The 22,472-nt window shown below is 38.9% G+C and overlaps 1 protein-coding gene and 1 non-coding gene across 2 annotated transcripts; one reads left to right on the plus strand and one right to left on the minus strand.

Moving 5' to 3' along the window:
* The first annotated feature begins 7,755 nt into the window (after window positions 1-7,755).
* Window positions 7,756-20,015, plus strand: efcab7 (EF-hand calcium binding domain 7). Its single transcript, XM_033965199.2, has 13 exons — window positions 7,756-7,861; window positions 8,089-8,300; window positions 8,383-8,469; window positions 9,437-9,641; window positions 13,367-13,488; window positions 15,840-15,978; window positions 16,850-16,956; window positions 17,028-17,195; window positions 17,322-17,451; window positions 17,527-17,675; window positions 18,623-18,832; window positions 19,292-19,399; window positions 19,832-20,015. Exons 1-13 carry the CDS (start codon window positions 7,756-7,758, stop codon window positions 19,910-19,912), a joined length of 1,824 nt encoding a protein of 607 aa, XP_033821090.2. The 3' UTR covers window positions 19,913-20,015.
* Window positions 20,016-22,062: 2,047 nt separating this feature from the next.
* Window positions 22,063-22,134, minus strand: trnah-gug (transfer RNA histidin (anticodon GUG)). Its single transcript has one exon. It is a non-coding gene; the product is annotated as a tRNA-His (tRNA).
* Between the last annotated feature and the right edge of the window lie 338 nt (window positions 22,135-22,472).

Genomic DNA, 22,472 nt, shown 5'->3' on the forward strand with positions numbered 1-22,472 from the left:
ATTTAAAGCCTATAGTCTATACGCTTAAAAAGTCCAAATATCGGCCCTATCTCTAATTTTGAGACATTACGAATTACATAAACAGATATAATTCATGTTAGTTATAAGAGTAGTTTAGGTAAATATACAGGATTAAAATGTCTACACCAGACGTAACATCAAGCAAACGATTACAAACCAGTACGAGTCCCTGCCCTGCTTCTGTATTAAACTGTTTATGTGCTAAAAGTATAAAGTTGCCAGAGAATCCCAAATCACTCATTTAGGAGATTACCTCTGCGCTCGTGTGAAACAGTCACAGTGGTAGCGAGCAGCAGATAGCAGCAGATAGTGTTGAGTGTAGGTGAGAGCTGATGGTTTATAACAGCCGTCTTCACAAAGAATAGAACCTTTATCAATCTCCAAAGGGACTTGAATCCAAACATTAGTTTTGTTTATGGGAGAGTGGCTTTGTCCTTCACGTGGCCTCTAGGGGCGATAAAGTGAGAGTTACGCGACCCACCTTGGGCAGAAATAGGAAATGTTGCAGAGACGCAGCTGTTGCTCGGCCAGGCTCAGGGAGAGGCCTCGTTCTTCCCAGGCACTGCCAAATAAAGAGACTACTGTGTTGTGTAAGAGTCTGCGCCCCCACCCTCGCCACCCAAACATTTACTTTTACAAAGGTGTTAAGCTACGCAGGTGGGGAGGATCGCATTCTTTTAGCTTTTAAACAGAGCTAGGGTTGCCATCCTAAGAATATTATTTGCACAGCGTAGCAGCATTGTGGTTAATGTAGAATCAACATTTGTCAGCTGCCAGCGTGGAGCTCAGGCAGGAGATGGAGTCGAACACACCAGAGAAACGCCCGCTACTGTTCCAGACCCAAAGGAACGAAGCCTTCAAAGACCTCAGCCTCAAACTGACAGAGCAGATTCCACAGTCATCTCCTGCCACGGCTCAGACGCTCAGAGCTGCACAAGAGGTGAGGAGCAATCCCATTAGCTGTCAGCTGCCGAGACGCCTTTCAGACAAACCTGGGAACGAGGGAGAGCAAAACATGATTTTAACCCCACTGGCATCGGGAGATATTACACAAAACAGCGTCAGCATTCACAAATAAGTAAACATACACAAAACCTGCGTATTTTTAAAACTCATTGTCAGCGTATGTGTCAGGGAAGAATGAATTCCTCACCTTAGCCCATAATAGACTTCAGAAATTCATAAGAGTTAGCTGGAACTGGCTTATCTGAAAAACAGAAAAACATATGTAAAGGGTCCATTTTACTGTTGTTTCCTCATCACAAACAAACCTGGAGATATGTTTTGTTTCATTCACACATGTTTAACACACAAACTCTTGATATTTAGGCTTAGCTCTTCTCTCAAACTGAAAACACTCTGTTCCACCTTGTGATGTCATAATATGGTAATACAGGAAGTTCTCCACTGTGTTTTTAAACTTCATACACCTTCACTAGAATCATTGCAGCTCTGAAATTGCCAATCTCTACTGAACTAAAGCTAAAAAGAGCTGTTAAGTTGAAAACTACCACTTCATGACGTCATAGAGGGGGACAGAGCATTTTGAGGTTTGGAGATGTAGACAGACAAATAATAAAGGGTTACTCAAACTCAAAACACAACTCCAGGTCTGTTTTTGAGGAGGTAACAGTATTAAAACATGACTATACGCTCACAAGAGTCCATTTTGCATAACATAAGACCTTCAACCAAAGTATTAAAATGCAAATAGGGCCGTTATATTATTACCAATTATGCATCAGGATTAGAGCATATTATTATTCTTCCCATAGTAATCCCTTTTCAAAGCGGTGTGGACGTGTTGCACCTCAGGACGGGACCCGGACACCCCTCTCAGTAAATCAAACACCTCGTCCGTCCAGAGCGCGCACTCTGCAAAGCGCGGAGCCGATCGAAGCCCGCCGCCTTCAGTTGGATAAAAACAGCCTAATATACAACTCTCCCCATTTAACTGCACTCGTGTGTTCAATCAGAAAGCATAAAACTGCGGGTGGGAAGGTGGCATCTGTCCATGAGGCGCGGGAGGATTGATGTGGCAGAGCGGGTCAGCGCTGGACCCACATCACTTTTATGGCATCTTAAGGAATCCTCTTTTTAATACAGCCCATTACTGCAGACATACAAATCTTCCCCAATGTGTTCCCCTCTACGACCTGATCAATTTTTACTTTGCTGAGGCGTCCCCTTTCGCCTCGTTTTGTCATCTAAAAATTCACATTATTTAAGATTGCATTGTGGGAAAAAGCGCTATAAGCTACATTAATGTCTGCAGATGTGCTAAAGTCAGTGTTTGCCGCTTACTAAAAAGCTTTATAGAAAATAAAATTTGTTTCTGTAGTAAGCAGAACTGTTTAAATGTTATTTATTTTTATGTTCCTAAGAAAATATACTGTGAAGTGTAGCATTGATTTAGGACATAACCACGTCTGGCTCCGGCTCCCAACCAAAGAATTTATGAATCCTTTGCACAACTTGTTTAATTGAATTTTCCAAATCCCTCAGCGCACAAAAGCCGATACCTCCGCTCTGGGGAACCTGCCTCAGAATTATTGGGGCCTTTCTTTTTCAATTTTGTTCTCATCAGCACGAACAGACGCTCTGGGAATTTGTAATGCTGCCACTACAGAACCAGATTTACACCGGCTCCAAGTCCGACTGCTCAAAAGTGACTCTTTAGACGCTTTGTGAACTGAAACTTTAGTTAAACTTAAAGACCTGACGTGATTCTCAGCTGACAAACACCTGGAACCACAGTGTTATGTTTGAGTGACAGCAGAGGAGCTTTTGCAAAATGACCATATCAAATCCATGAGGGGCTTATTATTATGATTATTATGATTATTATGATTATTATGATTATTATTATTATTATTATTATGCAGAAAACTCGACTAACTGGATAAGGGACAATATGGAAATTTGGTGTCACGATTATCATGGCCAAAACTACTGCGATTATGATTACTAAAGTGGCTGACAGTTAAACATGTCGTGGGTATTTTAATATTATGAACAGGTTCCATATTTAAACAGCTGTTGTAGAAATGTCCAGTGAAAACAGCAGTGATCATCAGCAGAAGAGTCTTTGTTCTGCACATTCTGAGGATTATGTTTGTTGGCTATTCTCACGACTGCATATAATGTCCCATGAATGATTATTGTGGACTCTTTACATCACGCTAAACAATATCCCCATTATTAACCCCCATCACGTTGCTCCTTTGTGTGACCTGGAAACCGAGTTACCCATAAACTGTCATTCCCCTGATCCACCAAAGTCAGTTGCTGGTCACATTGCACTAGGTAAAAACTAGAACTAGACTGATATATCAGATATATCTGGCCAATATTTGGACTTTTTAGCGTATGGACTATCTGCCTTACATCTCCAGCTCAGGCCGATCTGGTTTTGGTGGATTTGCTGCCTAAAACATACACACAAAGTTTTCTTTTAACACTTTAATATAAAGAGAACTGCACTAAATGTGACCCACAGCTTTCTTAAAGGCCTATAATAAAAAGGGCTGTGGGTGAATGTGTAGTAAATTTAAATGACATAATAAAATGATTTAAATCTGACTAAAAATATCAGCAGAGCTCATCGTCCATCAGCTGCTCTGGATTCTAAACAGAAACAATCCTTCTGTTCTGTCTTGTAGATATGGGTCCCATCCCTGAGGCCAAAGCTTCTAAACAAACATGTTCCAGCAGAACAGGAGCAAACACAGAGCTAAACACATCATCTGTGTAGATTTCACACTCGGAGCAGATATAGGGCCGAAGTGCTCCGCAGCTTTGAATAACAGTTTATTTACTTAAAATGTGTGTCCCAGAACACACAGAGGCCCCATTCTCTCCCACTCATCTCTATGTGACATTATGAGCTCTGTTGTTGTAAGGAGGTTTATGCTACAACTGATACATTTTACAGATGGACCATGTGACAAAAATGTGACATTCCTGAGGCATGCACCCACAATGCATCATGTATGTGCAGCTCTCTCACTGGAACTAATTCAAATAATTTTTAACAACCTTATCGAAAAACAAGCTCCCCTCCTGACAATACAAGCTATTCATATTCCACAAGTCGGCATTGTGTGATCTGATCATGAGAATCGCTTTGCTGCAGGCGTTAAATGTGCCAAAAAAAAGACATTTATTCTCTCCTCAGGAAATCGACTGGAGCTGTTTGTGTAGCCACACAAAATGTTGTCTTTTCCAAAGGTTGAAAAGCTCACAGTTGTCTTAATGCGATTGCTGATGCAGATCATGTTAAATGGCCATGAGGATTCAGATGGAACAGCATTAAGAGGAAAACGCAGCTCTTTGACAAAGCTGAAAACTTGTGACTTGTTTATTAAAAAGCATGAAAATCAAACAATGGGGAGATTTTCGGTGTGTTTCTTAGAGGGAGATAAGGTCACAATCTCACTGAATGCTCATCTGGAGGCTGTCAGCGACAAACACTGTGACCAAAGCTTTAGTAACACAACAAGCAGCAGAAGAACAGGGTTTAATAAGAATTACACAGGATTTAAACAGAGCCCTGTTTACAGATGATGTGGAGTCAGGTCATTACATGTATGTGGTGCATTATTAAAGCAGGACTCTTTACCTTGGCCTGGGGTCAGTGACTCTCTGTTTTCCATCAAATGCAGCTTCACTTTGGAGGCTGAAACACACACATAGGCCGCTGTGATTAGAAATAACTCACCATATAATGATGTATATACACGTTACTAGTCAAACATTTGGATGTACCCTCTCATTTCATGTGTTTTTGTCTTTACTTTTACTACTTTCTAAATTTTATACGCACGTAGAAGACATCAAATATATGAAGTAAGATATATGGAATTATGTAGCAAAGAAAAAAGGTAAATGACAATTAAATATTTTTTGACAAAAAAAGGTGACTACTTCAAGGATTAAATAAATTATATATATATATATATTATACAAACATTTTGTTTAGCAATTTCATTTTTTTTCTTTATTACATAATTCCATACATCTTGCTTCATATATTCAATGTCATCTGTGTGTTTATAAAATGTAGAAAGTAGTAAAAACAAACACTGAATGAGAGTGTGTCCAAACTTTTGACTGGTATTGTATTGTACTGTATTTATACACAGTACTGCACATATAGAGTCTATGTTACTTACTCAGGTCCCTGTGTCTTTGCAGCTCACGATTCAGCTCAGCAGCAGCAGCGGCTTCAGAAACGGGACGTCCTTGTTCACTGCTGCCCCCTGCTGACTAATTATAAGACATGTATGGATATATTCAGAACCGCATAGGAAATGGGAAAAGGCATGATAAAAGGGACTGGTCAGAAGTGAAAACTCAGTAATAGCCATAATCTCTCAGCTCTCTCAGGCTCAATGCTATGATGATAACAGTGGACACGTGCACACCTGTTTCACACATTCACAAACACAAATATTCTCACCAGAACTTCCTCAAGCTCTTTTTTGGCCTGCAGGAATTCACTCAGAGAATGCTCCAGTTTGGAGCGTAACACGTCCATCCTGCAAAACCATGGGAACAACAGTGAGCTGCTAAAGAATATAAAGATGTTCATGTTTAGGATTTATAGTTTGGTAATAATTCTTCTGTATTCTGATCATCATACGACATCATTAAGCTGTCAATTCCTCTCATTTTGAAATACCGACACACTTTTGGTATACTCATTTGACATAAGAAAGTGAGTTCTGAACGTGCCATAAACGTGACTCGTGTAATGTATCAGCAGAACTATCAAATTAAAAACTAATGCTTGTCTTGACGAATGGGACAGATACAAAATGTCGGCCCAGGCTAAGGAAATGGTTCTTGTGTTAAGTGACTCTTATACAACTATTTTTAGTGCTATGTAAATCACTGATCATTTGGCCAATGATGAATCTCCATCATTCCCAGTCTCCTGTCATTAAAGTCGGATTCGTCATCATGACCATCGGGAACGTGAAGCAATTGAAATATAGCAACTAATAAAAGGCCGTTCTCTCTAACACAGTGGTCTTTATCTGGATTTATTTTTCTCGCGATATAGTAATACACTATTATATTATTTAGGAAAAAGTCTTATTTAAATAAAATGTAATGCAAAATGTGAGGAGTTACTTTTTTTCATCTGTCTGTGGAACCTTGGCCTGTCTCAATACTTTGGAACGTAGATTTGCTTCAACTGCAAACATGCAAATGATTATTACATATACAGTAAAGCATATTATGTTCTTGCGAAGTTAAATCTGTCAACTGGACAAAACCTTGTAGGAGTGAAAACGTTTTGCTGCTCATCCAAGCTGCTTCTTCAGTTCTGGTCAGATTACTGCTTGACACTGCCTTATATCTGTCTGAAGGGAGGAGCTAACTGCACTGAAACTGGAAACATCTATTGTCTCCAGTTTCAGCCTTAATGGCCCTATTCAACCTTTAATGGCTCATGCTATTGTTCTCTTTGTTTTTGTTTGCTATGAGTCTGAGGATGGCATTGTAGGCGGAGAGATTATGTCTTAGGACCCCATTCCTGTTTACTGCATCCTCAGACGTCGAAACATCTTCACTCCTACAACGTTTTGTCCAGTTGACAGATTTAACTTCAACTTTTGGTATGGATCAGACCTGGACAGCTGAGGGATTACACAGACACTGCTTTTTAAAGATTTGTGATAGTGTTTTTAACCCTGAGATTTTAACTAAAACTATTACACATGTCTTTATCATTATACACACCTGTGTTGCGAGTGTGATTGTAAATGAGCATATTAGTCAAACTGTACAAACCTGCTTGAGTCGTCACTTTTGTCTGTTGTGGGCCTCTTTTTGGGATTGGCAGTTTAGAGGCTGGTGGCTTTTAGGAAATATAAGAAAAACATGTCAAGATTGTAATAATATCACAAAACACAAAGGCAATGATGCTAAATAACTTCACTTACACCCTGTTTACTCTCCTTCTGTGAACTGCAACAAGAAAACACTAAGATTAAGGTGTTTAATATGGTCTATGTATAGTATATATGTCAGAAGAAATATCGAGAAAAAGGAGAGAAGTTTGCATGTTTAAAATGCTGAAGTAAATGAAGAGTAAAAGTGAAATGAAGAGTAAATTGGACATGTTGACTTCTGGTGCTGGAGTTAGCTGAAAGTTTACATTTCTGTTTTTTTATAAATATATTGAAACACATATGATCGTACTCATATTACATACAAGTTTTACGTTTCATAAAGTCTTTAGGTATCATTATTATTAGGATTTATAAAGAAGTTTACTCACGGCATTTTCAAAAACTGGCGCTTGTGCTCTATCTAAATCGTCCCCTGCGGAAACATTTTTTTTGCTTTTTACTGTTCTGCGTCTACTCGTGATGGACAATTACACACAGAGCTAATTTATACATTTACTAAAATAACCTCCATGATTTACAATGAAATTACCAAAATGATCTAATTTTTTGAAAACTACACGCGGCCCTAGTAAATATTTGTACTTGTTTCTTGGGGGCCGTTTTGAGTAGTGCACACATTTTGTTTACCTAGCAACAGGCAGTGGTTAGCAACGTTCTTATTCTCGTCTACAAACGCGGTAACGAGCTGGCTATGATTGTTTTTATTAATATGCAGTTGTATAGATTTGTGATTTTATTAAATATTATAGCTTGATGAAATCTTTAGTGTCACATTTGCGGGTGAAAGGATCCTTTGGTGTCGATTATAAAGATGTCAATTCAAGATGAGTCTTTCTACACCCAGTGCAGAGCAGCATATCTGTCTGTGTTTAAATCCAGTCTGGCAAATATATCCTCAAAACAGCAGCTTTGCCGTGGTAAGATACTAGACCTCATCAAGTCTCATTATGTCCAACAGCTCAATAACATGATCATCTGATGTGTAACTTTACAGCATCTTAAAATCAAGTACAAATTTTAAGATAAGTTTTATGTGACAGTATTTCCCTTTATAGATGGCGTCAAATTGTGGCATAGAACAAAAACAAAATCTGTTTGTGTGTAGAATACTTGTTTAATCTAATTTGGTTGCACGGTTTTGTAGTTTTGCAGCAGGCTGGAAGAAATCCATCTCAAGCAATTCTCAACAAGTACTGGACAGGAAAAACATCCAAACTGAACTTTGATGACTTCTGTGAAATTCTTAAAAATGAGAATAAGACGGATGAAAATGAACTGTTAAAAGCGTTCAGGAAACTAGACGCTAACAATGATGGATTCATTGCTCACAGTGAGCTGGAGAAGGCTCTTACTAGTGTGAGTCAACTTTAATAATGTTATATTGAACCTATCATGTCATGTGATTAGTTACACTGCTGTAACTATCTGCCCCATGTAGAGAGGAGAAAAAATGACTACTGAGGAGATCAATGCCATTTTTTCATTAGCTGACGTCAACAAGGATGGGAAGCTGGACTATGCAGAGGTAAAGTGGGGAAAACATAACAGTTATGCAGTAATAATCAGTGATGGGAAGAATACTGTGAAAATGTATTTTGTTACAGAATGTTGAATATCTGCATTAAAATGTATTTTGTAACATATTCTGCTACATGGACCAATCAGTAGACTTGTCACTATAAGAAATTTTGAAGAGCGATATATAAGTAAATATAGATGATAAATGATAATATTGAAACCAAAACATGAAGCAGAATTATAAGAATTATTAAGTGTATAAAATTGCTTAAAAAAACACAAACTGCAATAAACAACAGAATGCGGCAGTTAGGTAGTTAGGTTATATCTATAATGAGCCATAGAAGTTCATAATTCAAATCTAATTGTCTAAAAAATAAACAAACTTTTTCCACTAGTGCGAAGAAAAAGCACCATGATAAATATTGATCCCAAAAAGTATTGTTCCATAGGTCATGTAAAGTCGATGTAAATATATGTGACAGGCTTACTAATCAGAGCACTTTGTTCTGAATACTTACTTATTTTTACATTGATTTCCATTTAAATTATAGAGTAAAGACACAACATAAGATTAAAAACAGCTTTATGTTTGTGTCACTGTTTGTTCTGTGCTTCCTGTCACTCACTGGAGAAGGAAAAATCTCACCTGCCTCACCACAAAGCAGTGTTTTATATTTTTTCCACTGATTATGCACAGTTTGAGCCAAAATTGCGCGATCAAATACCGTAATGTATTGCCTTGATTTTAGGAAAGTAACTGTACTCTGAATACAACCAAATGAAAGAGTATCTGTACCAGAATGCAGTTACTCAAGACTACTTTTCTGAGTACATATACTCTATACATGTGTTCAGTTACTTCCCAGCACTGATAGTAATGAACCTGCTGTGTTGATGTGTGGTCCTGTTGTCAAGCGTTCAAACTCCGTTCATGGATCGTTGGCTTATATGTGCTTTCCTTTCCCTGTCAGTTCTGCAGATTGTGTGTGTCTACAGTGGAGCAGTGTCAGATGGCTGCTTTGGAGAGACTCGAGGCTGATGCCAAACTAAAGAGACAGAACTTTGGGAGCCAGTCGTACAGCCCTCCTAAGAACCCAGCAGCACCTGTGTGTTCTACTGAGGGTCCAGCTCTAGAAACATCCCAGGCATCCTTCGCAGACAGCACAGCTAAGAAAGGTCATTATTAGTCACACTTAATGTCATTGTCTGTCTAACTTTTCTGATGGAGAAAGGGCGGATCTGCCTCTGCTTGTCTCCATGGAGATGTGATTTCTTTGGCTGGAATGTTCCACAGTATGGCACTCAACTTATCTATTTAGAATGTATTAATTTATTCATGATGTTATAACTAAAAATACCTTCAAAAATGTCGAGTCCTATTGTGATGGGCTTGCCCCCCAATAGATTTAACCTGTAAATTGGACCTGTGGCATCAGCTGCTTGTCTCCATATAGATAAGTTTAATGCCATACTGAGGAACATTCCAGGCAAACGATAATATATCCAAGGAGACGAGCAGGTGGGTCCTCAGTCTGCAGTCTCCACCATAAAAGTTACATATTGTAGGTTTAAAGAGCTATGACAGTTCGGACTACTAATATAAAACACATTTAAGATCAATATATTTAAGATTTTACTAAAAAAAAAAAAAGTCTTAATTCCCAATTTGGTAATTTTTTAGGTTTCAAATTTTACCTCCTGGTTGGAAATCAATCATTCTACCTAGCAACCATCTGGAATACTGGGCCAAAAACTCCTCTCACAGAAATTATGATATGACCAGCTGAAGCTATTTTTAAAGTATTGGAAAATAATGTATTTCTTGTGTAAATTTGTACTGCACTTTTGGACAGAATTCTCCCAGTGTGATGTTATCAGTGTGGGACTCTCTAAAATAAAACTCTCCACTTCCAAAGTTAGAAGCACGACATATTACTCTAGATAAATGTAACAATAAATGATAATATTGAAACTACTTAATGCCACTGATACAATTAAAATAAAGCAGGACGATCCCATTACGAAATATACAGAATCACTTAAACACATGAGATGCAATATATCAGTAGTAGAATGAAGCAATAAATAACCATAGAAGATGCTTTTTTTTTTTAACCCTCTGCAGCTCAAATCTTTTCATACTACAACGAAAATAACAAAAATCTCTCCATTATTACAAAGAAACTGTGCCCATGATAAATATTGACCCCCAAAACACACTGTTCCATCTTTCACTTATGCTGACCCATAAAAGGATACAGTGGTTATGGTGACAGGTCCACTATTTCCTACTACTTCCATATTTTTCATCTTTTCGTCACAAACTGCTTCTCAATCTGTGTAAAACTTTAATTCATATTTACAAAAGCTTTTATCCACCAGATTCAGTCAAAACCTGCCATACACACTTTAAACACATTTTAACTTTTATTAACACAACTGCACCTGTTTTTAATGTTTCATATGGACTTGTTCACTTCTTTGTTATGTTTGTTTTTTAAACAGGGCATCCATGAAAAGTAGAGTCTGGGTGCTCTCATTGGGTTCCCCTGTACAAATAAAGAAAGACAGTTTGGCTCATATAACACAAGTACAAAAGTGGGTTTAAACATTCCTAATGAGAGACAAAGCATCCTGCCACAGTCTAGTTTGTGTTAATAGCTGGACAGCCAGACAAAAGTACATCTATTTCCAGGCGCTCAGCCATAGAAAACAGCAAAGACCTCAAAACACCTCACCCATTAGTTTGGATGAATAAATTATACCTTTGTTATTGATTGATTTTTTTTCTCCTGGCCCTGACAAATCGCCTCATTAGGACACACCATATATCATAATACCCACACAATTAGACCTGCTTGTTTGGAGGGAGGGACCTTTAAAGGATTTGTGCCTTCAATAGATTGACAAAAGATCTGTCTACTGCGGTAAATATGTTGTCCGTAGCATGACTGGCTATAGAGTGCCCACAATACAACACAAGTAAAGCAGTTTTTACAACACTGACAGCATCGCTATCTGCTTGTTTACCAACCTATCACATGGAAAGTGGATATGAAAATCTATGTGTGTTTTTTTTTGTTTTTTTTTGCACTACTCCACAAAAGCAATATGTGCAGAAAAAGTAGGGTCTGGAATCGCAGATGTGTGAGCCAGAGACAGGCAGCAGTAGCAAGATAAATGGGGTTGATTTAAGTGGTCAGTTCATGTTCTTGTTATCGATTTGGAGGATTCCAGCACTTCTCACTGGGGAGATGATGAGGGATTAGGAGGAGGTGGAGAGGAGTGTCCCGGAGACCACCACTGCAAAAACAAATGAGCTCCCACATATAGTCCGGATTATCACATTATTTCGTATTGATTTGTTCTGGGTGCGTTTTAACAAGACGCTGACAGGAGACGCTGCGTGGTTGTGCAAGTTCAGTGTGTTGTGTTTGGAGCTCGACAACTGTTTTGGCTCCAGAACGTCATAAGATCATATATTATTTTACGGGGAGCAAACATTTAATCTCATTTGCATATCTCACAGTGAAGAATAGATATCATTTGTTTTTTCCAGATTACAGAAGTACAAAAATCATTACGAAATGGGTCGATAACAAAGGCTTGAAGGCAGAACGCATTACTTTGCATCTTGATTTTCCGAGCTTGAAAACAATTATAGCCCCTCATTAGTGAATTGACATTTTCTGGCTCCAATTAGTTCAGAAGAGGGGAAGAAAGGTTTTGCAAAATGAGACGTTTGAATGGGTTCTGTTATGCCATTTGTAATTTAAAATGCCTCTCTAATTAATTAAAGAAGGTTAAGCTTTAGATCACACGCTTGTGTCGTCCAACTGGAGCAAAGGCATCTGCACTTGAACTTAGGCCTGTCATGACAATCACTACGTCCACTTATCGTTCAGTGGATGAAGCTGGGACTATATATTTTGGGCCTCAATATTTACCAGTATTTGAGAAAAATACGAGAAAATCTGAGCTGTGGAGGATGAATAAGTCTCTTTTATGGCTAATTATTGGTACATTTATCTGTTGCAGCCATAGTCTTTATAGAGAAGTAGACAAAGTGAGTGCGATGTCACCCACAGCGTTCACCTCCAAATGAAGCTCATCGAGGCTAGAACAGTTATTGGGGGAATTTGGAGCAGAGTACCATATTTGGAATTAAGACTGCGAGTATCATAGCAACCAAAGAATGATGAAAGTAATACCACTTCCCTCCCGCAACGCTGGTTTAGCAGGGTTAATAAAACTTGTTGTTAACGCTAGCAGGAGCGACCTCGGGGAAAGAAGACGCCTAATTTGTCTGTTATTAATGTTCATATCTTGATTTACAGACACAATAGTGAAATAAAAAAAACAGGATCATGTAGAGCGGGTTAATACGAACATTTAAGACCAAAATGATGAGTCTGGCAGCAGCAGTTACAGAGAGAGGGGATACAGTTTTTACACAGAAATTGAATTGGAGCCAGAGTTGATGGAGCTGGAAGTGCGCCCATGATCACTTCCTGTTTGGAACGTGGTGGCTAGCGTGTTAGCTACGTCCATTTATGTAAACAGTCTACGGTTGCAACTCATGTCTTTTAATGAAACAGTTGATTTAAAATGTTTTACTGGGATTATCTTACATATAAACACATATTTAAATCTTAATCAGTGACATAAATTAGTTTCAATATTATCGTTTATCACAATATTTTTCTGTAGCGATATATCATGCTTCAGAATGTGTTATCGTGACTTGAACTTGGTTTGGATTTCTGAACAGACAGAACAGAAGGGGGCGGTCCCTAATGTGGTAATCCGTCAGTCATTCAGTTTTCTTACTTGTGTCTCACTGTAATAATCCAAGTTAAATTCATAGTATTCATTTTGTTTGTTTCATGTTTGTTTTGCAGACAGCCGCTCGTCATCTCGGTCCTCTTCGGCTCGCAGCAGGCGGTCCTCTGTATCTAATGCCATCACCATGACGTCCAGCAGCTCCAAGATTAGCAAAGTACAAGAGCCTTCAGGGTTACAGGTGAACCCCCAACACTGTTACTCATATGAGGGCTGCCATATTTACTCATATTAATTGATCATCATTTTTGTGAACTCTGCTCCAACCATAGACTGTATATATAAATGGACATAGCTAACCTGCTATGTCTTGCTGCGTTCCAAATAGGAAGTGATCATGCACATCCAGCTCCATCAAATCTGTGTCCCCTCTCTCTGTAACTGCTGCTAGTGTTAGCATCAGGTTTGATTGACAGTGTTGCTAAGCGCCCACTCCCTGCTAAACCAGTGGTGCGGGCGGGAAGGGGTGTTACCTTCAACAGCCTCTCTGCAGATTGGCTCTTTGGTCGTAATTCCAAATATGGAACTGGGCTCCAAATTGCCAATTGCTAGCCTCGATGAGGATCATTTGGAGTCGAAAGCTGTGGGTGATGTTACACTCTCTTCTTTGTACAGTCTATGCTTACACTTGTGTGGTGTGCTCTTAGTCTCAAACCATACACCCACTCCAAAACATGCACAATAGTTAAAATCCTCTAGCCAAGGTAATCCTGACTAAGACTAGCTCAAGATGGCACCCACTGCTCCTGAAAGTTGGGTCAAATGCAGAGGACAGAGTGGGTGCTTATGTTGCAGTGGGCGTGTACATCACAGTGGAGGTGAAAATGTTGCCATGTTCTGTGTAATCCCACTCAAGCACAGTATTTTTATATTTTTTCCAATTTAACCAGGACGATCGAATACACACAACATTAATCCTTGTGTTTTGTTTTCACTCCTTTTGGCTTAGTCTCAGCTGGTTTTCTTTTCTTCAGAAAACGGCCCCGTCTCTCTGCTCTGAGCTCACTGTGGAGATGGAAAGGGCCAGACATCGACTGTACCAAATGTGTGCCTGGAGATTACCTCCACAGGAACTTCTCTATGTGACTGTTATGTTGCCAGAGGCTGATAATTGGGCTGGGGTGGTGGGGATTGCTTTTGTTCCAGTCTCTCCTTTTTCCATTTGATAAAGACACAAAACACACCATAACAGTCTAAATACTGAAAATGTGTTTATGAGTTAGGCTGGTTTATTAAATCAGCTGCAGCTTTGGTCAGAGCTGGAAGATTAATCGTAAATGAAGTCAAAGTCATATCTTCTGTCTCATTCTGCATAAAAAAATGTAGTTTAGATCTGTACAAACATGTTCTGAAATGCCCCTTTGTGTCAGATGCCCTTCCTGTGTGACAGATGCCCTCCCCGTGTCTCCATGGCATCTTATTCTGCATAAAAACCTGTACAAACATGTTCAGATTTCAGTCTTTTTGCCAGTTGTTCTGGATGCCTTTAAAATATGAACTTTGACCTTTGACCTTTGAACAGAATCCTATTTTTAAAACATAAATTGCAGTAGAACCCAGCCCAAATCGTGCAGGTGTAATTTTGATAGTTGCCGTAGTTTGTACCTACACTGGACCTGGCCTTAAATCACATTAGTGGTCGGAGCAGGTGACAGGGGCTGTATTACTCTACCAGCTGACCCCTCTCTCTGTGGGGTCATTCATTCTCATGTTTTTAAGCATTAAACAGCTGCCCATGGCCATTTTCCTCATTTAAAATTGTCTGGACAAACCACTGAAGTGTTATGGTTTGATCTCGTTCGCCTGCCGTAGTCTGCAGTAAATAATTTGAGAAAATGGATTCGCTGTAAAGGTGCGGCCCACTCCCTCTTTACGGCTCTTTCTTTGTTTAACTTACTGATTTATTTGTCCACAAAAAGGAAATATGGCCTATTTCCCGCCGTCCCCGGTCCTCTACCATCAACTGTGTTTTCTTTTAATGTGTCTCCAAAGACGAGAGGGAAAACTGGCTGCTTTGGTGTTTCTTGTAGGTCTAAGTGTGGCCCATCAGCAGATGCAGAAATAACAGGAGACATAACAAAAGACATACATGGCTCCATTTTTCCAGCTGAGTTTTCTCGTGGTCATTTTGAATGTCTGCAGGCACGAGATTCAGTCTGTTTTTGTCAGACTTAAATGCTGTCCAATTTGCTACATCCATTTTTGAAGTCATTTTCCAGCCTCCATCAAAATGTAATGGAACATGGCTGCCCTCTTCTGGATGAACAGCATATTGCAGTGTGTAGTTTTTTTCAACAAACCAGTTTATTATGCTAACATGCATGTTTTTTGTATTGCACTTTACATCAAAACTATGTGGTTTGAGGCTCTAAATATTTCTTTTTTTCTATGACAGTGATAAAATTTGGAATCATATGAAAAATTATGATCCAATTGTTCTCATAATCAAAATATAATAATAATAATAATAATAATAATAATAATAATAATAATAATAATAATAACAATAATTATAATTCAAATGTGTTTCAGGACTGGCAGCACAGTTTCGTCAGGGGCTGCTTCTTCGTGGAGGAGGGGAGCATCAGTTCTTTACAGTACCAGCTTCACCTCCCTCAGACTACTGATGTCTACATGACTATTCAGCCGGTTTCTCTTAGCAACAGACCAGGTATCCTCCACTCTTTAAAGCTGCATTATGTAACTTTTGTGGTGATAGGTCCGATGATGCCAGTCTGTCTCCATGGAGATGTGTTATTTCATCATCTTTTTCTAACTTGCATTTATCATATTGGGAGCGGGGAGCATTTTTACACAGATCTGACTTGTAACTTCACCAGGTTGCTTCCATAGAGATAGTTTGATCACAACATACTGGGGCTAAACAGCAATGTGGTAACTAATGACAACAAGACCTATACTTTTACTTAAAATCTGTTTCTGAAACTTTATAAACCTCAACGTTATTAAAATGTTCTTCCAAATCTTGCTTTTTAAATGTGCTTTTTGGATTAGTTAGCATGTATGTGGTTAGCCTCCATTATGTTTTTTAAACTCTTAATATTTTAATTTTTGGAAAAGTCTATGGCAAAAATAAATGGGAAATTCATCTTCGGGACCAGGTTGGACTTGGAAGTGGGTGGGACTCCATAAGTGGTACTTGTTTTACCTATATCCTGGACATTATGTATATTTCACCAGCAACAACCACGTCACAGCAACGGTATACGATAAAGATATTTATGATGATATGAACAGATGTGGAGGCTGGAGAGACTCAGGATGGGGCTCTGTCTCAGGCAGTGAGCCCGGTCGATTCAGGACCCCCCCATCCTCTGTATATGGTGAGGGCTTCAGGCTGAAACATGAACAAGAGACACGGGGTGGAAGGGAGCAGTCGAGGCTTGTATAAAAAGGACTTCTGGGTAATTCAAGGTGTGGGTCACTGGAGAGGAGGAGGAAGAGGAGGAGGAGGTAGAGGTGTGGTCCTGCTCCTGAATCTCAGTCAATCATAATAACTCCAAAAGTATTGTATTTTTCAGACAAGTCCGATTGGATGTCAACAGACACGGCTCTTTTTGTCATGACAGCCGGGGAAAACAAGGAAGACTCCACTTTAGTTTGTTTTACTGAGTCTAAAGACAAAGAGGTTTGGGATTTAAAATAAAACGTTATTCCAGTTTGGTTTGCTCCACTTTTAAAACTTGCGTCTCTTTACAGAAGTTTGTTTGGAGAGGAGAGCTGAGCGCAGGGACCTACCACCTGCTCCCGTTCACCAGCGGCTGCAGGTTAAAGAAAAACAGCAAGAAAAACACTTTCCATAAACCCAAAGAGCTTGTGTATCAGACTGACACTGGAGAGCTGGACCTGTCTCGAGAACTCAGGCTTGTATTAATTCCATCTTTGTAAAACATTCTAAATATATAAATTATAAAAAAAGTTTGAGTTTGAAAAAGCTAAAAGATAATATAGTCATTCTATAAGCCTGCATTGTTACCTCTTGGCCACAGGGAGGTGCTGTCTGACATATTTGAGATGATCGACCTTGATGGGAACGGTTTGCTCAGTCTAGATGAATACAATTTCTTTGAGCTCAGAACCAGCGGTGAAAAGTGCGACAAAGAAGCGTGGGCTGTGTGCAAAGGTAATCTCGTTTAAAAAGTAAAGACCTGTACTTTTGTGGGTGTAACGTCTATGTTTTGTGTTGCTATGGTTACAGAAAACTTTGATATGAGGAGCAATCAGCTGACGAGGCAGGGCTTTATGGAGCTAAATCTGATGGAGGTGACGGAGAAAGAGGGCGACCCAACGGATCTGTGGGCAACACTAGAAGCTATGGGCTACAACCGCCTGCTGCAGCTGGTGGAGGTGAATCAGGGCACTATTGTATTCACTATGAAATATTATTTATTATTTACACAACCGGTCAAAAGTTTGGACATGCCATCTTTCTTATTCAGTGTTTTTTCATTATATTTACTACTTTCTACATTTTATAAACACACAGAAGCAGAGGTAGAACATGACGAAGTGAAAGTAGTAAAAGTACTGTACTCAAGTAAACATTGTAGGTATGTGGACTTTACTTAAGTACATTTTACAGTGTGTACTTTTTACTTTTACTTCAGTACATTTGAGCAGTATCTGTACTTTCTACTCTACTATATTTTTTACAGAACTGAAAAGCAAAAGTATTTTTATTATGGTGTGAGACCTGTTGAAAAGGCTGAGGGTTTATTTTTAACATAATCATAATTTGAACAAAACAAAATATGCAAATAAAAACAGATGGACAAAAATGATCGAATCAGTTGTTTCTGTTGAACAAAATTAAGCTCAAATCTTTATATATCTGATGTCATTTGTCCACTGGTGGAAGTAGTACGCCATGTTATCACTTAAGTAAAAGTAAAGATAATGGACCAAAAAATACTCACCTAAAAGTACAAGTATCACATGAAAAAAATCTACTTAAGTAAAAGTTTTAAAGTACCTGTTTAAAAATACACTTAAAAAGTAAAAAAGTTAACGTATTTCTCACAGATTTTGAGTCTTATAAAGCTTCAAATGTGGTGATATTAATAAAGTAAGATATATGGAATTATGTAGTAAAGAGAAACATTAAATAACTCGACTAAATATATTTTTATATTTTCTTTTCAAATCCTCAAAGTCTCCGCTCTTTGCTTTGTTGAAAAATGTTTATATAACTTTTTGCTTACTAGATAATTTCATATATTTTACTTCATATATTTGATGTATTTTGTGTGTACAGTTTCTGACATCGTAAACAGTCACATTTTTATATTTTTCAGGCATGCCCGTTCCAAATCGACGTCCTCTGTGAAGGTGCCCAGCCGCAGTTGCTTCCAATTCGTCTGGACTCAGGGACCAAACTGCTCCATCAGGCTGTCCATAAGTCTGTAACCGCCTCCGCCCAGCCCAGGTCTCTGCGGGGCAACGACAGTGTTCTTATCCACACATATAAAGGAGAACACAGGATTTCATCCCTCATCACCAATAAGGTACAGCTCAACCCTGACCTTTGACCTCTGCCCTGTGTCCTGGTCGTCAACATCATTAAAGTGAAGAGAAGACATCTGTGAACATGGTGTGGCTTTTCCATTAAAACTGTTTAGACAAATGCTGATGTTTTATGTTAAATCAGACCTGTTCTGGACTTTTCAGTTTTCAGATGTTTAACCATGTTCTAGTCATTTCTTTTCATTGATCCTCTGAAGTTGTATTTGGAGTGATTCATGTTTGAGTAATCTTTAATCGTTTATTTTCAAGACGCTATTTTGCCGATTGTGTCTTAGATGTAAAGTGCTTTGAGTTGAGTAGAAAAGTGCTGTATAAATCTGACCAGGAACATCAGTAAAATGTCTTGCTATTTCTTAGAGAGACACTAATATTACTGATACCTTTTTAGATAGTAAAAAAAATATTTCCACATTCAACACTCAGACTGTTTATTTTCACAGACCAATCAGAAAGTGACAGTCCACGTGAACAACGAACAAAACAAGAACTGCTGCAGCAGCAGAGGCATGGATGTGTTTGCTGTGGAGATCCCCGCCCGCACCAAGATGGTAAAGTTACTCTCTTTATACAGTTTCCAGTAGAAACAGACCGATATATCAATTGGCTGATGTATTAGGTTGATATTTGCACTTTGTAATGTATCAGCCTTAAATCTCCAACAGAGGGCAATATTTTATTTGGCCCAACCAGCTGCTAGCCTCCATGAGCTCCATTTGGAGCTGAACACTGTGGGTGACATCACACTCACTTTGTCTCTCTGATCTAGTGTGTAGTAAAACAAGGCCTTCATAGATTATGTGAGTAAAATTAACTACATGGGCCCTACATATCGACCGAAAAATATCATTTTCTTTGGATTTTAAACAATTGATATCGGCATCAGCCATGAAAAAAAACACCAGTCGATCTCTAATCTCCATGTAACTTTTTCAGTTTTGTAAACTAGTAAACTATTTGTATTGTTTGTGTGTTGGTTTCAGGTGTGCCAGCACGTTCTCCCTGTCAACGAAAAGCAGGACTGGACCTACAGCTGTATAGAAACTATCCTCCCCGGAATCTGACCCACACCCATCTCACAGAAAGAAGCATCGTAAACAAGGGATTAATTCAGTTCAGTTTATTTCTGTAGCACATTTAAAATACAACTTAAGCTCCTAAAGTGCTTCATATAAACAACAACAGATAAAAACAGATATACAGAAAATACAACACAAAGGCAGAGGGAAAGAGGCTCAAGACAGAGGGAGGCTGGGGATGGAGGGAGACTGGAGGCAGAGGGAGGCAGAGGGAGGATGAGGGAGGCGGAGGGAGGCTGAGGGAGGCAGAGGGAGGAGGAGGGAGGCTGAGGGAGGAGGAGGGAGGCTGAGGGAGGAGGAGGGAGGCTGGAGGTGGAGGGAGGCAGAGAGAGGCTGGAGGTGGAGGGAGGCGGAGGGAGGTGAGGGAAGGAGGCTGGAATGTATTTTTTTCAGTCCAGATATCAGTTTTGCCCTGTACTTCAGCCTGTATGAGCTTCATCTCCTGTGTGAGTTTGAGTTTGAGCTCCATGTTCTTGAGTTCTCAGCCATAGCTTTTGTTATCTTGGTTTCCTCATTGTGTCTTAAATGAACTCTTATTATTTTGCTGGAAAACATATTTAACACAACGTCTGTATAATTTTGTATACAGCATTTTTATGACTGTAGCTGTTAGATAATTAAATAAACTTGAGACACATTTTTACTTCAGTTACTTAAATATTTCCAGGTTACATAAGTACATAAAAATAAAAGTATTACATGGTAAAATCTACTTAAGTAAAAATATTTAAGTACCTGTTTAAAATTGTACTTTAAGAGTAAAAAGTATTTAGTGTTAAGTGTTCATTTTTTAAAGTGTAAATGTTGTGGTATAGACTAAAAATTACACATATTTTGTTAATCAGAAACAATATGAATCAATTTCTTAATTTTTTCTTATGAATTTTTAGTATTTATTTTTGCTCAAAGCTGAAGCTTTGAGCTCAAATCATATGAAATAGTACTTTTCCTTTTTAGTCCTGTTCAAAAACAGAGTAGAGTAGAAAGTACAGATACTGCTCTCAAATGTACTGAAGTAAAAAGTGCACAGTGTAAAATGTACTTAAATAAAGTACAGATACCAAAAGATTCTACTTAAGTACAGTATTTTACTGCTTGTACTTCATTATGTTTCACCACTGCACCTGCCTCAGGAGCTGTGGTTTATAGTTTTCTCACTTATTCTGTGCAGTTTGAAGCCTAAATATGATCAAATACTTTGCTGTATTCATTGGATTTTAAAAAGTAACTGTAGTCTGAACACCACTAAAAGAAAGCGTAACTGTTCCAGATTACAGTTACTCTAAATGAGTATCTGAGTGCATATTGTCAGTCATGTGTCTGTGATTTACCTTCAAACATGGCTGAATCAGACTGGGACGTCTCCTTCACTCAGGTCTAAACTCGATTTGCCCTTGACCTTTGCAGCTGAGAAAAATCCAGCCCCACTATTTATATCTCCCGGCCATTATTTGCACTTTGACCTTTCTCTGCTGAAACAGTAGAGCGGCCCAGCTAAAGGTCACATGGTGCGAGCGAGTGTTTAATGTGGACATGGTTCACTTTAGCGTTTGGAGAAATGGCCTGTGACGACACTCTTGGTTAATCTGTCTGTTAACTTTTGTAAGAGGAAACTGAAGAATCTTTTACACTGATCTGAGCTTTATAAAGTAAACTGTGACATAATCAACCAAATACGTTTATGAAAATCTATAATCAGTCAGTGCATTCGCTTATTTCACCTTTCTAAACAGGTTTAAACTTTGCACAGGCCAACTTAAACGGTGTGATGCAATGGGCAAATATTTATGGATTTCTGGCTGTTTCACAATTTTGGTGATAATTTTTGGTTTGCAGAGAGACACACTGGCAGCAGTAGAAGAAGTACTCAGTTTTCTATTTAAGTGAAAATATTTCAGTACCCCTTTAATAATGTACTTAAAGAGTGAAAAGTAAAAGTATTTCATGCAGATTTTGAGTCTTATAAAGCTTCAAAATTTTGATAAAGATTTGAGCTTTTTATTTGTATATTTTTGTTTTGCTCAAATTATGAACGTGTTAAAAACAAACCCTCAGCCTTTTCAGCAGGTCTCACACAATAATAAAAATACTTCCAGTTCAAAAATGTGGTGGATGAAAACATGATGCCGGCATGATGCCATGACCCGGATTCGAACCGGGGTTGCTGCGGCCACAACACAGAGTACTGACCACTATACGATCACGGCGAGCTACACCCACTGTGTGTGAGTGGGGACATGTGCCTGGATGCCTGTCCATCCATCCGTCCCTCAACCTCCCTCCACCTCTTTCCACTCTCTCTCCATCTGTCTTCCAACTCCCTCCATTGGTCCTCCTCCTTCCCTCAACCTCCATCTACCTCTTTGCACTCTCCCTCCATCTGTCCTCCTCCCTCCTTCCACCTCTCTCCCTCCCTCCACCTCCCCTCTCCTTCTCCTCTCTCCTCCTCCTCATTCTCCTCCTTTCTCCTATGTCTCTTTAACCTGCAGGGGGCGTACCTCCTCCTCCTCCTCTCCTCCTCTCCTCCTCTGTCCCTTTAAACCTG

This window comes from Periophthalmus magnuspinnatus, chromosome 4 (assembly GCF_009829125.3).
Source record: "Periophthalmus magnuspinnatus isolate fPerMag1 chromosome 4, fPerMag1.2.pri, whole genome shotgun sequence".
NCBI lineage: Eukaryota > Metazoa > Chordata > Actinopteri > Gobiiformes > Gobiidae > Periophthalmus > Periophthalmus magnuspinnatus.

Coding starts and splice junctions, on each gene's coding strand:
- efcab7 (XM_033965199.2), top strand. CDS start 7,756: ATGTCAATTCAAGATGAGTCTTTCTACACCCAGTGCAGAGCAGCATAT. Junction 17,196..17,321: donor TGTCTCGAGAACTCAGGCTT/GTATTAATTCCA, acceptor GGCCACAGGGAG/GTGCTGTCTGACATATTTGA. Junction 17,676..18,622: donor GCCTGCTGCAGCTGGTGGAG/GTGAATCAGGGC, acceptor TATATTTTTCAG/GCATGCCCGTTCCAAATCGA.